This window comes from Chironomus tepperi, unplaced genomic scaffold, assembly GCF_022539635.2.
Source record: "Chironomus tepperi strain 1889 unplaced genomic scaffold, CSIRO-AGI_Ctep_v1 contig_364, whole genome shotgun sequence".
Classification (NCBI taxonomy): domain Eukaryota; kingdom Metazoa; phylum Arthropoda; class Insecta; order Diptera; family Chironomidae; genus Chironomus; species Chironomus tepperi.
This window is the reverse complement of record NW_027226486.1, coordinates 3,777,449-3,793,846: the sequence shown is the minus strand read 5'-3', so window position 1 is coordinate 3,793,846 and position 16,398 is coordinate 3,777,449. Positions and strand designations below refer to the sequence as shown.

The 16,398-nt window shown below is 33.3% G+C and overlaps 1 protein-coding gene across 1 annotated transcript; it reads right to left on the bottom strand.

Moving 5' to 3' along the window:
• Positions 1-1,863: 1,863 nt before the first annotated feature.
• Positions 1,864-12,291, bottom strand: LOC139095338 (solute carrier family 7 member 14). Its single transcript, XM_070646672.1, has 9 exons — positions 11,929-12,291; positions 6,375-6,568; positions 6,142-6,295; positions 5,490-6,081; positions 5,259-5,424; positions 3,647-4,112; positions 3,453-3,590; positions 2,990-3,390; positions 1,864-2,926 (listed from the first exon to the last, which is right to left on the bottom strand). The coding sequence occupies exons 2-9, from the start codon at positions 6,498-6,500 to the stop codon at positions 2,609-2,611; spliced, it is 2,361 nt and encodes a 786-aa protein (XP_070502773.1). The 5' UTR covers positions 6,501-6,568; positions 11,929-12,291; the 3' UTR covers positions 1,864-2,608.
• Positions 12,292-16,398: the final 4,107 nt, after the last annotated feature.

Sequence of the window (16,398 nt, the reverse complement as noted above, 5' to 3'; positions counted from 1 at the left end):
GAATTAGAATATGAAGAACAACCCAATTATATATGCTAATAAACAACCATAAAGTATCATCTGTTTCTAATTTTTATGATAAATTTTTTGGATCAGTACGATGCCTTTAAAACCGCAATTGAATCTCATTAAATTCTTCAATATATTCAATATCTCGCTAATAAACTATCTAACTACTTAACTTTCTATCTAACAGACTTAAATTGCTTTGGACTTCTCTTGGGGTCGCATCATTTGGGAGGATATGAAAACGGTTTTAAATTCATCGGCATTTCCATTGCGTGTCAGCTTTTAAATTTTTTTTTGCACAGATGATGAATAAAAGGAGCAGATACTATGACATGCATGACTTCCTACAATCACGTAAAATAGTTAATAGGATATTAATAGATGAGAAAGATTTATCGAAAAATAATTAAGAAAAAATGTTTGTTTTTGTAAATTTATGCTTCAATCAGCTTATCTCTCTCAATTTTTAAATTTGATAGATTTATTCCTTTTTTAAAAATAGTATATTCATCAAAAAATTTATTTATTTTCATTCCTTTATATGACTAGCCTGCTTCATAAAAATTGGATTATAAATAGAAAGGGATAAAAATTAACGCCTTTGGATACTAAGTAGGTATATAAAATTAATTATTCTCTCTTTTTTTATGTTGATGTTCGTTGAACGGTACAAGGATATGAATGTTTGTGGACATAGAAGATGCTTGTTTATAAAACTGCTATTTTTAATGGATAATGACTGAGAATGTTAATTTACAGAGATGGATTAGAGTTTTGAGGTTAGTTTGTATTATATGCTTATTCTGGTAGTCCTGTTGGCTTCTTGATAGTCAAAATATTCCGAAGAAGAAGTCATGTGCTGATAGTGAATGATTTTGACTAAACTTAAAGACATTCTGGGATGTTGTTTGCATTACTTGTTGTCTAGATCAGTGCTGTCCAATCTGTGGCTTGTGGCTGGGTATGATACTATACTGTATTATATGGTTCTGTTTTCAAATTTCTTGTCGCAGCACAGATGGTATGGCATGGTACAGGTATACCCAGATATACAACTTTAACATACCAGGTGTACCATTGTACCGTACAAGTGGTGTACCCAGACCATACCATACCCTACCATCACCGCAGAAATCAACCCTAAGCGTCAAATACTAAAAATCTCAAGCTACATTCAGACAACACTGTTCCAGATTATTTACTCAGATGTTGCTTCTTCGTAGAGCATCTCATCGATCAAATTCTCCTGCAATTGAATACATTTATGTAAGAAGAGTGCAAGAAAGGCTCTCAATCTATTCATTGAGAGATTATTTTTGGGGTTTTTATTGTCAATATTTTAATCCTAATTATGACAAGCATTGTAGCTTTCTCAGCTTACTGTTTTTCATTGAAGCTCACTCAGTGTTTTATGGTAAATTTATCTTACTTAAGTTGTTTGTTGTGAAGCTTTCTTTGATTAAAAGGTAAACATATCAGAGATGATTGATACATTTAGAGTAGCAAATGCAGTAAGCTTAAGTGGAGTTTAAGTGCCTTTCCTCATGTTTGCTATGTTGATAGTTTTATGAAAGTGATTGGATTTATTAGAATTTTGTTGAGATGCTCTACTTCAGTGTAGTTGAAGCTGTGTGACGTGGGACATAGTGGTGAGCCTCGACCAAAACCATATATGGCACATGGTTCTTGGCATTTCCACATCATCCAACTGCACATATTGGTGGTAAACCTCGACCAAAACCGTACAGGACATATGGTTCGTGCCATTTCTACCTCGTCCCGCGGCACACCATCATGGCAAGTCCCGATCAAAACCCTACACGGTTCGTGGCAATCCTTGATTCCTGCCGCGGCACAGTTTGAACAACACTGCTCTACTGGAATTGTAAATAAATAAGTAATGCGATACTATCAAGGATACTATCTGATAGTACTGATCTTAAGAATGAATCTTCATTAACCTTGTACCGTCCAAAAACCCTTCAATCGAGTAGAATTAATTAGAATTAATAATTTAGACACATTATTTATGAACGCGGAGTTTAATGAAGTTTGTAAACTGTTTATATATATACTTTTTTTGCCTCTTTAAAACTTATTATTGCTTGCAATAATATCCATTTTGAGTAAATATTCTATTTTGTCTTGTTTTGTCAACACGTCGAATTTTCTTATAATCGTTCCATTTTGAACATATTTATTAGTATTTTTATTAACTTTTCTCTGACTAAAGAATCTTAGTTTTCTTTGTTATCTTTTAGATAGGTTATCTTAAATGTTATTTTTTTTTATTTAATTTACTTTTCCTTATGTGATTCAATAAACTTATTTTTCATATCTTCTTGTTTAGATTTTTTTTTGTGTATATACTTTTATATTGTCATGTCATCTAATGATGAAAGTTAACAAAAAATCTTTCATCATCGAATGACAGGCGATCGTTAAGTAAATTTTGATAATATTCTCTTCATTTTTATTCTTAACTAGGTTTTACTTCTTTAGTTCTGTCATTGTGTATTGTGTATGGAATGAACAAATGAAATATTATTATTATTACCTATAGTTTTTTTGTGTGGCTTCATCGATTCGGTCAACAAACTTAATCTTCCCACGATGGAAAACTTGATTCAGCCACAAATAGCGTGGAAAAACCTTCCTTCTTTGGACTAGGTCTATGTTGAGGGGGTTGTGGTGGTTGTTGGCGACTTGTTGTTGTCACATATGTTGGTTGTGTTGTGTAATTTATTGTTGGATTAGGTTCATTCCAATTTGAATTTGTATTTGAATTATAGTTATATGTAGACCAATTATTTGATCCACCATTCGTTGTGTTCCAATCGTCTGTTGCCATTTTATTTTCGTAACCGTGTCGATTCTCCCAAACTGCTCCTTTTTCTGACCGTCTGTCGTTATTATTCTAAAGATTTAAATCATCAAATTAGCATTGACAAATTTCATCAAATTTAATTAAATTTTTTACCTTTTGTGGTGATTTTAGATAATTTGAATCTACAGTCAATTCAATTTCTTCAGTTGGATTCTCCAAGATACTGTTCGTGATGCCATAATAAAAGTACATTATTAATCCTAAGCACATCCATAGTGTAAATCTCACTAATGTTAATATGCTCAACTTAAATATTAAATAAATATTAACGGTGATGGCGATTGTTGGAATAAATGGAAGTCCCGGAGTTAGAAATGGAAGTGCATAACGATTTTGTGGCTGGCGTGAAATGACTAAAAGAATGAAGATTATTGAAAGAACCAAGAAGATGAAGATTAAACCGAAAAATGAGCCACTGAAACCGATAGCAAGGAGGAGATCTAACGAGAAGATACAAATGTACATCAAGCCAACAAGCTTTGTCACAAACATTCCTAAAAATAAGAAAATTTTCAATTAACGGAAGCTCTGAATTGATTTATTTAATGTCTCTTACCGCTCTCTTCTGTTGCTGGTCCAGGATTAATCCACGGAAAGAAGCCAGGACAGAGATACGCATATTCATGAACCTTTCTACCTATAATTCCCAATCCAGGCACTGCATCAAAAGGAACTCCACCTGCTTGTGGTGCACCTGAAAAAATAATATTCAGCAACTGGATATCCATAAGAATTCATCAAGTAACTCACCATGCACACTTCCATAAAACTTATTTTCATTACGATCCGAGACAAGGAACTGATCATCGCGACCGAAATAATGTCCATCAGGACTATCGTCAACAAATGAGTCATCAGAATCTGGTGATGTTCTTGTGACTTTCCTTACTGTAATATTTTTCGTTATTTTTGTTTCATTTGTTGGATCTGGTGTACTTGCTGGAACTGGAGTTCTTAGTTGAGCTGGTAATAAGTCAATAAGTGAGGTACTATGTGGCTGATATCTCAATACAAGAACGCATGTTGACACAAGTGTATATGCCAATAAAGTTCCAATCGACATCATTTCCACAAGAATTTCAAGTCTCACGAATAAAGCAACAATCGCTGCTGATATTCCACTAACTATTGTCGCAAAACCTGGAACGCCTGTTTTTGTCCATAATTGGGAAAGCTTCTTAAATATTAGACCATCTGATGCCATAGCATAAATCACCTGAAAGTATATTAAGAAATATATATTGGGTTAAATTGTATTATTTATGGCTAAGGCAAACGTTTTATACTAAGGAACAAGATTATGCAATATTTCTTTATAAGGCTTTAATTTTCGCAATGTGTTCTTTATGATATATGAATGGAATATGCTTATTGTAAGTCTTTGTCAAGGTTGAATTTGGATTGCTTTGATCGTTTTAAGGTATTCCATGTATTGAGGGGGTCATTGATCGATTACGTCTAATAGTTTGTGAAGAATTTGAACTGGAAGCATGGTAATAAAGCCAAAATAGCATAAATCGGTTAATTGATTCAAAATCCGGTTCTTTGGCCAAGGTGATACTGGCTTAATACCGAATACGGTTTAAATTCGGCCCCATACCAAACCCACGCCAGTCTGAAGCAGGATTTTTCAATGATTATTCGACTCTCGGTCGACGTGACTCTGACTTGGTGCCGAAAATGATTTAAATCCGGAATCATATCAGAGTTACGCATTCTGATGCTAGATTTTGGATAAATTAACCGACTTGTGCTATTTAGGAAGGAATTTAGATAAATCTTGATTTTAGGTACCGGTTCCACTTATAGTTCTAATATTTCTCATGATATCTCTATGCTGTATTACTTCTGTTCATAGTGCAGAGCTTAAAATGGACTTTAATCGACTATTCCTTACAAGATCCGAGTTCTGGATTCTAGACGAAAGTCTCTTTAGAAAAATGGCTCGATTCCTTCATGGAAATGTAAACTTAAGTCAACTCTAAGCTCTACTAGCCCAATTTCAGCCTTAAAAATCCCAATCCTTTGATAAACGCCATTTTGCCATTATAAAACTTGAGAAAATCATTCATAAATAAAGAAGCTGAAAGCACCATACAAAGATATTAAAACAAATCCTTAAGATGCTTATAGAATATTTCTTCAAGTAGACAGTCTTCACATCTTGAGAACGCCTACTCATAAGACTTGAATGAAAAACACTTGAAAGAAAGCCCCTTGGCAATTCCTGCTAATTTTAAATCAATTTCATCAGTTATATTATGGCAACAAATGAATCTCGAGATTTTGTCAATATATATGTATAGGATCTCATCCATTAACATCTTATATCATTATTACAAAACATGATTGAATAACTTACTCGAGGCATTGGAAACATTGAGCCAAACATAGCAACACTGAGACCAGCCGTTGCACCAAGAGCAACAATAGCTCTACATTTTGGAGCACCAACATATGTCCACATGTGCAGAAGTGCTGAGCCTACGTCAATATGATCGTAAGGAACTACGAGGGTAAGAATGAGACTAAAAATAAATAAAATTACATTAGATTGATTGAAGACAATTAAAAAAGGATATTATGTCACTACCTGCTGCTTACATATGCGATGAGAACGATTATGAGCGATCCAACAATAGCTTTTGGAATACTTTTTTGTGGATTATTTGCTTCTTCACCTGTTGTTGCTATGATATCAAATCCTATAAATGCATAAAAGCATGTAGCAGCACCAGTAAATACGCCACTCCAACCATACGGAAGAAATCCGTCATGTTCTGTCCAATTTTTCGTGTCTACATAAAATAACCCAGCTGTCATGATGAAAATCCATACAGCAAGATTTATGGTGTTGAGAACATTGTTGAATATAACAGATTTACTAGCTCCACATGCAAGGACGCATGTCATGAGTAATGCAATGATAAATGCAATAAAATCTGGTGGATGTGAAAAGACGGTACCAAATGTCTCATTTATGCTACTACTTATTGATCCACCAGCAAGTGAATCAAAGCTTGCACTCAAAGCACATGCACAGGCACTAGTGCCAATTAGATACTCTAATATCATATTCCATCCGATCACAAATGCTACAAATTCACCGACCGAGACATATGAGTACATATAAGCTGACCCGGATGTATGTGGTACTCGTACACCAAATTCAGCATAGCATGCACCTAAACATGAAGGTATTTTAATGTCAATAATGCATCATATCAACTGTAATTAGATTATACCTGAGAAGATGCTTGCAACTGCTGCAATAATGAAACTAAATATAACACCAGGACCGGCAATGTTGCGTGCTACCATACCAGCAACTAGATACATTCCTGTACCACAACACGAACCAACTCCTAATGATGTTAAATCTAAGGTTGTCAGACATTTCTAAATTGTTAAAATGTATAATAAAGGAATGCTGATATCAAGGATGTTCTGCGCAAATTATCACATTAATAATACTCACTGTCAACTTTGGCTTGTTGCTTTGTGGATCGTCTCCTTGAAGCTTTCTCAAGTCTTTTGTGCGTATGAGCTTTGAGAATAGCGTCATACCGGTTCCACCGCCTCGAGTTGGTAACGAGAATTTCATCCTGTTGCTTCCTTTATCTCAACTTCCTACTTTCTCTTCCCCTATGCGATGATTATGCCTGCAAATTGCTGTAAAAAAATTTCTATTGAAAAAACTGTTTTCATGGAAATAATTTGATAGAGCTTAATAATAATTGCGTCACATGGGGGGATATAGCTAGTATAGAAATTTTTTTAATTATGGAATTATGTCATCATATATGATTGAATGAACTCTCATGCATATACATTATACTGCTAATTTCATTTAGCTATATTGGATATGTTGTTTCATTCCTTAACGACATCGAGCACTGTTGTGCAGCTAGTGTCCTTCACTCTTTGGTATAACTTCACATTAAAAAATAATACTTTCAAGCTTGCTGGTTTTTTTTATGAATATCTTATGAGTTCTTGGAAGTACATATGCTTCATGCTATAAATATATGTGGATGTGGTGGGCAACCTTTATTGTGTTATGGCACTCATTAAAGTTAGAGAATTTATTGCGGTTCATGAATATTGTAAATCAGGTCAACCATTTGTAGATTGAGCATAAAAATCTGCTCTAACCTCAAAAGCTTTAAATAGCACGTGGATCTGCTATGAAATTCTAGTAATTTTTTGAACTTTTTCTATTAAAATCTAGAAATCGTCCTAAAACTGAAGATTAAAAATGCAGGTCTGAAGCCTTGAACAAACTGTTAGGTACAGCTCGAAAATGCAGGTCTGCGCATCAACAATGCAGTAAATGTCGAGCTGCCGTTTGCCGAGCTCTGATAAAAATCACACCTTAAAAACTCATGGAAAGAAGCTGACGATAGATATAGTATCACACTTGGGATTGAGAATTGGCAAGCAGTTTAACGATAGAGTCAGCTTCAGATGCCGACTGAGGGAAGCATTGGATCACCAGCGAATTAAGTAAGTAAACCTTAAAAATATCGTCAATTTTTGGATTTTTTGGAAGAATTTCGCTACAAAATTGTGAGTCGCGCCACAACAGTGCACCGCGACACACAGGTTCCCCATCCCTGACATATACAATGACATAGAAATCGAGTCATGTGGAAAATTTTCCGTGTGTTTTTTTATGAAATGAATGAGCCATTAATTTTAGTCTGGATGGCTTACTGAAATTTACATTTCGAGTGCAAAAAGCTCGGAGACTTTTTTTTAAGTATTTTGAATGCTTAATATTGTCGTAAAATGTTTATGGGATATTAAAGATGAGCACGATGAGTACTGTCTCTAAAAAATTTAAATCTGAGAACTTTTTTGTGTACCTACACTAAAGTTTAATGTCTAAGGTCATTCAATGTTGTTAAAAAAAAATCTGGCTGCAATTTCTCTTAAATTTTCTCATTAAAATCAATGAGATGTGAAAATGCGTTGCTCGGTTATTACCCCTTATAGCTTTCACGTTGTCCTACATTGACTTTCCAATAACATTTTCAAATACGCCAACTTTAAATGCGTGTCGTATGAATTTCCATAATTTGATATCGAAATAGAGAAAAGACTCAATCAACAGCATGAGAATCTAAAGTAGAGTCTACATATTATGTATTCATCCCCTGATAAATTCCAATACAATATTTATTTGCACAACGATTTATTTTTCCTTCCAAAAATTTGAATAAATATTTCAGCAAAATGTCGTGATAAAGAAATCAGATCAATTGTGATTAGTTATTAGGTATGGGAAAATGATAAGAGATATCGAGATTGGAAATTAGGCTGTGCATACAAAATTAATCTTAATGGAAATTTAATGACAAAAAAAGCATTGAACAATACTTTCCCAGCGATGCTTGATATTTGTGGAATTTTTAAAAATGCCAACTTGATCTTGTTTATTAAAAATTCAAATAATTTGAAAGCCTTTAACTGTTGCTGACAGGAAGTAAATTGAAAAAAGTAATCATAGATTGTAATTGAAATTGATCTGAAAAAATATTTAATTAAAAATTGAACTGTCAAGGCACTTTTTAGGTTATCAATTTTTAATTCATTTTTTAAGGGGTCGTTCATAAGTGACGTCAATCAATTAAAATGCTTGCAATTTTTATTGCGCCATAAAGTCTACCGAGTAGCACCAGAGTGTCGCTATGTCGCAGTATTGTCGGCAAGATATGACTCCGATTGGTAAATAGTCTGATCAACTCTTGGAATACTTGGATTCCATGAGGCCGTCATCCGGCTCCCATGCCTAACTTTTGCCGATCTATGTGAATGCCTCGATAACTATATAACGGCTGATTTCGATTTATTCTTATCCTTAAAAATTGTAATTCACCGCATTGTCCCATTCGGCCCTATGTTGTACAACATCCAATTTCCTCACATTCCAATATAAAATAGTTCAACATCACATTTTGCTAGGCATACATGGACAATATCTGCATATCATGATTCATAATGGAAAATGGCAAGTTTAAAATCCCATATCCATAAATAGAAAGTGATTGTCAGTAGTAATGCTAGAGACTTGTTGACTAAATGTACTATACGTGACGATGACGGAACGAGAAAAATGACAGAATGTCAGGACAACAAAACTGCAGTAAAATTTTATGCATTAAAAATATTGACATAGTTATGTCTGAATATATATTTTCCTTTTTCTCAAACTTGTTATGTTTGCTGCAATGGACTTTTGTACTCTAAGGCAATTGTAATTACATTCTGATAAAGCTGCTAATTTTAATTTAGTCCATGGAAAATTGCAATTACTTAAGGATAATTGAAAAATAGAAGCAAAAAAGAGGGCTTTGATAGTTTACGTAGTTAAGCAACTACAGTGCTGTTAATGGAAAATGATGAAGATTGATATTGTAGGATTTGCTTATTTAAAGTTGTCATGACATTCTAGATCGAAATGAATGGAAATGAATGAATTTGAAGTTAATTAGGAGAAAATGAACAGCTTAGCATTTATTAATAAATGTTAAGCACTGTTGAAAGGATTTCTAGAGAAATTGGAAGCTTTTAAGTATATTCAGAGGAATTAAGCAAAGAGAACAAGTTTTAGAGAAGCTTGATTCCTTTTGGTTTATTAAGAGGAACAAAACAAGGCTGTTGGATCAAGGATATTGAATTCTTTATCTGACTTTAAACTGATGGTGCATCAGATCACAGATCGCAGTGCCTTTTCGTCTTTTTCGGGCAATTTACTGTATTCTATTCTAGCACTGATAAACTATGAGAAGTTTCTGGTCATTTCTGTGTCTATATACTTGAGAATAGTTATAAGTAAGAGTTGAATAGAATACAATGTACGGCTTGCTTATAGCAAAAGCTGCACTGCGACCAATTATCTGTTCCACTATCGCAAAGTTTCTATAGAATGTCTAGATATGTGTAGATATATCAAATCTAAATTAATGTTGTAGTGTATTCATTTACATAAGCATCAATGCTTATGTATAAGCATTGGGAATCATTAGAGAAGCCTTGTTGCTTTTGGACGCTAGACTAGATGCGATCCTACGCATCCGTATCAAAGCCACTTTAGATTTCAATTTAGTAGATTAGATGGACTTCTGGATGTTAAACCACCTTTGTAATGCCATGAACATTGTCATATCTAGAATACTCTATAGAATGTTTGAGATGATCTCTTCTGGTGGGTGTCGAGCCCACGTCTTCACAAAAGAGAGAGATTACAGATATCCGGTATGTTGCCTAACCACTAAACTACAGAAGCTTTCCTCTTGTACTAACAGATTCGCCTACATATGAGGAGATTCTTCAGATTGTACTCTACTACATGTACTTATGCTATTTTATCCAAAACGTATCTAAAGACACCTTAACCTTACTTATAAAGCTCACCCACCACTTATTGAAATTATACAAAAATCGTACTTCCTTTAATACCTATTTGGATTATTTTCATTTCACACGAACTAATTAGTTTGCAATGACTTACATTCTTGCTCTAAATGCTGTAGGATTCTTAATGATAATATAACTCAATCCAATTAAAATTTAATTTTCTAAACTTCCCTCAATATGAATGAATTTTGCTGGCAAATTCTCAAAACTACTGTTTTTACACAATAATCATTCAGTTGGAACTATGAATGAAAGAAAGTTGTTGCACTTTTGCCAAAAAAAATATTCAACAAGTCCACGATAAAATCTCAATTTATTTGTTCTAGTATGAGAGTATGAGGAAAGGAATGGGAATAAAAACTATTGGAAGTGATGTGCGTAAATTGGAAGTGAGAATGAGAGAAACAGAACAGGACACAGATTCTCTCACATAGAATAATTCCCTTCTTAACCTCATCTAATGCTTGCCAACCCACACATTTTCCAATGAATTTTCCTTAAATTAAATTTTCATCTTGTCATTTTTTCCTTAATCATTATAGGCTTCATTTTCATCTAAAAATTTATGGGATAGTCAATTTCTCGATTATATTTATTAATCAACTGACTTACTGTCTTCTTCTTTTTCATTATCCATCGTACAATTACAGCATAAATATATAATCCGATTACAATTAGTAATTACCCTTACACTCAATCAATTATCCATCAATATATGTCTATTTTGATCATTAAATTATAGACAAATGTCACAAATGCTTCAATCGAATTACTTTATTGTATATGCGAAGGTGTCAAAATAGTTTATTTGTGGACAATCTTTATATAAGACCCAAACATCCATTCATTGCTGATTGATTAAATTTCTCTTTTGAAAAAATGTTGAAAAATGAATTGTGAGATGTTATTCATCAATAAATGGGCTGTGGAACAATGTAGAAGACTATTTTTTATGTACAAATCAATAGGTAACCTGTTGAAGAGGTAATTGAATCGAAATTCATGGATGTATGAAAAAAATGGAACTAGTGATGTGTAAAAAATATAATATTTTTGATAAATTGAATGAGATTGAGTTTTTTTGGGGGTGTTTGGGGGAAGAGGAGCGTGGGTAGAGTTAGTGACATGAGGAACTTCCTAGAATTTAGTAGAAATAGTCATTAAGTATTGAAAAATGCCAGAATATTCAAATAAGTTAGTCAAATTCTTTGAATTAGATGGTAAAAGAGCTTGTGGACGAATATAGAAGCTCTTGGAACGCAACTGTCGATAGATACAGTACTGCACTTGGTATTAGACTTGCAGACTGAATCCAGCAATATACCCAGCTTCAGGCCCTATCTCAGAGAGTCCATGGACCACAATTGATCTGTACACTTCAATGAATCAACTTAAAGGTCATCTCTTGTCCATCCAACCCCACTTTTCATCATTCTAGACTCATCTCTACGTCAGACACAAACTACACAACAGCATAATCGTTATTTATGAGGAAAATTTTTCCAAAAAGTTTTTCATCTATGAAAAATTCAATACCAAAAAAAAACTTAAATTTTCCTCATAAACAATGCAACATAAATAAATGGTCTACAAGCTTAACTTGTTCTTACATGCCCGTCTGAACTGCTTTCTCTTATGAATTTTCGGTACGATTTCTTGTTACTTGTTGAAAAAGTTTTTCCCGTCCAAATTAAATTTTTTTTTTCTTCCACACTTTTACTATAATTTATTCTTTTTTTTAAACTTTATTTTACTAAACTTCACATAAATTTTTAAGTATTAATATGCGCGTTAATTAATAAGGAATTTATTTAACTTGTTAAGGATTCTGAATTGAATGAATAAAATTCTCAAATTTAATGTTAAAATGACTTTTTTTTTATATCCTTTTATAACTTCACCAAAAACCTAAGTGTACGCCATTTTGAAGCAATATTTGATGAGGCGAGTGTAAAAACCATACACCTCATAACAAGCGAAGGATTCTTTTAATACTGACTGTATATTTGAGAAAAGGGAAAGGAAAAAAAAGAATGAAATTTCCATGACTAAGTAGTTTTTCATTTCTCTCCAAAAAAAGAAAACCTGAGAATTACATGGAAATGTTGCGGAGAGAGCAAGTAAATAGAATAAAGGCACGCATGGTTTTGTGTGTTAGGAATCATATTAGAAATGAATGACATAAACATTTTCATATTTTTATATTTGTAAATTAAGTAAATGTAAAAAAATGAAATATGACATGGATATGTGCCAGATACTTACATTGTCAGTCCTTTTGGAGTTTACATTAAATAGCAGATTGTAAAGGGAATAATTAAATTGTAATCGGATACACACAAAATGTATGTTTATGGCACAATATTGTGATGATTGTGTGAATTAAATGAGAAATTTTTAATTACTCAACATGTACAGATATATTTGTTGATTGCTTATTATTTGTAAAGTATAATTATTGATTTATCTGATCAGTGGATTGCTTATAATTAGTGATTGTTTGAATAGATAGTGTTGCTGTTTAGAATTGCCTTAAAATACTTATTTGGATGGACTTTAATGATAATCTAAGTCAGTTTTGTCCAATTTATATTCCGCGAACTATATGTAGTATGCCGTTTAGATCGAAACCTACCATCAAGGTGTGCCTTGGCGTAACAAGAGTTTGGACAATACTGTTCTAAGCCATTGCATTAGTTATCAAATTCAAACAATCTATATTAATGCTTATAGATCAGTGAAAAGCAGTCTGGGTCTGGATCTGTGCCGCCATACAATAGTGAGCCGCCAAATGCATGACGTGTACTGTTTCCTTCGTTTACTTTGTTTACACTGTTTCTTATTACTAACCGCGATCTTGAGTTCAAAACTTAAGAACCTCACCTGCAGAAGAGGTCACCATGACCATCAGGAAGCTGAATGTTCAAACTGCAAAATCAGCTTTTCTCCAACTCTGCTAATACATTTCAATCTAAAGACAAAATCACACATGATCCACAATATTACGATGACCAACAGTGTTCATAATTCCAAGTTTTAATATCATGCTGTTGGTTGTTGTTTCACATCACTGCCATTGATGTCCTTGAGATTCTCAATCGCTCCATCCAACCCCATCCAAACAAGTACATAAATATTTACTTTAAGTTTTTAAAGTTTCGCTGCTGTTCTTTTTAATTAAATTCAGATATTATCTGATAAAAGCATCCACTTCAATGTGAAAAACAGCGTGCTTCCGTTTTTTCGCACGAAGATTTTCTCTATAAACTCTTATGACAAAGAATTAATTTGAAAAGTTTTAACTCTCGAAAAGCTTTAAAATATGCTTAGAAAATGGATATTCCTTAAAGTGTTTAAAATCAGTTAAAGTTTTTGATTATGACATTGTTAGTCTTTTATTAAAGTTTGTCGAAATACACAAAGAGTAAAGTTCTTTGAATGACTTTTGTGCTGTTGCTTTATGTACAATAGAGAACTATGTTAAAGCATTGAATCGAAACGGATAATGCACATAACAAATATAAAGTACCTTCATAAGATGCCAAAAAAGCTACAAGTTGGCAAAAGATCTTGATAAGTATAGATATAGCGATTTGTGGCTGTTGTTAGCGCAGTTTTCTTGGGTTAGAAGAGTGAATGAACTTAAGTGACATAAGGCAGAGATCCAAGGTCACAGACCTGGTGCATTCTTACTTGTTAAGCAGTCATTAGCAGCGAATCATCCTAGCTCAGCTCTGGAACTCAATGATCTGAGTAGCTAATGACTTTTTTGATGTCGAAACTGATTTGAGGTCATTTCGGCTTGTTAAGAATCGATTGAAATTTGTATGAAATGTTATACTTCACAAGTGATAGCAGAAACTATTCGATGTAAATTTTCAATCAGTTTTTAACGATTCAGATCGAATTTAAGAAGAATTCGTCCTTTGGCGCACAATCAGCTTTAGATGAAAATCAACAGGTTTGGCTTCCATCCCTCAACTTAATTTAGAATGCTCTCTAACCTACAATATCTCAACAACCTAGTTTCCCGCTTTCCTCTCACAAAAATGCGTTAAAAATTCACCAATCATCAAAACTTAAATCAAACTTAATCTGCAACATCATTAAAGTCATTAATCACAGAAGCATCAACTTAATGACTAGGCATATAATTCAACAAGACTATCAATATAAAGCTAATAGACTGGAAAAGTTTAAATAGTAATTAAAGTGTTAATTGTAAAATAATTAGATATGTAAGCTGTTAATAATGCGTCCATAATTGCCAATAGCAATTAAGTATCAATTTACTATTCGAACGACTTTACATGCACAATATTCGTGTAATAGAATTATTTGTACGGATTCTGAATTTGTTTTATATTTAAACAAATTTACATGACATTTTCATGCCAAAAACAAATTTTTCTTTTCCTTTTTTTGTTGTAGGACATGGAGCATATGACATTTTAGTGTCTATCGTTAGAGCGGCAATAATGTTTATTTCTCTCAAATTGCATTCTGAGAAGTTCATTGGAATGAAAGAGCTTGATTGACATTGCGCATGACGGGAGCTATTCCCTTAGCATTTCCAGTTCTGTATATGAATGAGAGCATAAAATGATAAGAGATATGCATAGAAATTGAAAGACGGTTTTTCATGATATTGTTCAATTTTTCATAATTTTTCCTTCTTCCTTGCTTCTTCTTAACGTCATAAACATCTCATTATATTATTTGTTGATTACTTTTGATGTTGAGATTATATCTTGAAAAAACATTTTTTTTACTATCAACAGCAAACGCGATAAAAAGTTTTTGCGGGGGATATTTTTCTTTGGCGTAATATTGGGTCGATTGTTATTATTGATTAAATTTTCTTCATTGTGGATGAGCAATGTGCGTTAAAAATTGATGCTTGATGCTTATTTAATTTTGTTAATTAAGATTTCGATGAAGTTAGATGAAAATTTGGTGGTCTTTGGGGATTTTGGTGAGGATTGAGTCGATTGTTGGGTTTTTGGTGAGCATGGTTGTTGAACTGGATTAACGGATCCTCTAAGCGGGACTCTAGTCATGATTTGTAAGGTAGAACGGGTGGGATTCGAACCCACGCTCTCCGATTTGTTCATACATGCTCCTAACAATGAGCTATCCGAGGGTTCCTTGACTACATGGCATTGTGTCATATATAAGTGTCATATATAAATTATACATTATCTCTATCCTTCTTACTCCTGTACTCCCAATGATGCAACGTTGAAAGGTCATTATAGCAGTGGTGAGCAACCTGTGTGCCCTGACACATTAGTCTACCGCCAAATATCTTTGAAAATGTCATGAACCGTATGTCGTGTGAGGTTTTGGTCGAAGCATACCATCGAGGTGTGCCGTGACACAAAAAAGGTTGACCACCACTGCATTATAGGAATCTAATTCCCAGAATGGTGATTTACCGTTAGAAGGATTCACGCTTAATTCCTATTGACCAACTGCAAATCGTAGAATTTTAGTTGCATTGTCTGCATCTCTACGGCTGCTCAGATTAACAGTAACATTGTATGTTACTAAGCTGAACAATTGAAACATCAAACAGTTTTCCGATTTTTCATCATTCAAAGAATTTCCTGAAAGTTCTTCCCACTGCTTTGTTGTTCATTCTACTCATCATGGATCAAAATACCTCAATTTTATTACACTTTGCTTTATCCTACAGGAGCAATCTACAATATAATAAAATCAGCTTTATATTTAATAATACCAAGAATTTAATCGTATTCTTTCATATATGTGCTGTACTGAAGATTTTGCATCATATTTCTCAATAAAACCTTGATTTGAAGATGTATGATTCATTGTTTTGTCATAGATATCAAATTGCATGATGACAGATACAGATGTATAAAAAAAAGTTTTATTTTTCCTGCTAATTCAATTAGATAGGATGAAATCAATCAAAAATAGAAATGCGATGAGATTAGAGCCTTGTTGCGGAGTATTAACGATATCAATTAAATGGGAGATAACGACAAAGAGCAGATAGGTCTAATCAGTGACCATCTGTTTTATTTGTATGATGGATAGACAATTAAAGTGTG

Bases quoted from the DNA above. Each gene is read 5' to 3' on its own strand.
- LOC139095338 (XM_070646672.1), bottom strand. From the start codon at position 6,500: ATGAAATTCTCGTTACCAACTCGAGGCGGTGGAACCGGTATGACGCTA. The intron at 6,082-6,141 runs GTATAATCTAAT...CTTCATGTTTAG, and splicing joins AGTTGCAAGCATCTTCTCAG to GTGCATGCTATGCTGAATTT. The intron at 2,927-2,989 runs GTAAAAAATTTA...TTAAATCTTTAG, and splicing joins ATCTAAAATCACCACAAAAG to AATAATAACGACAGACGGTC.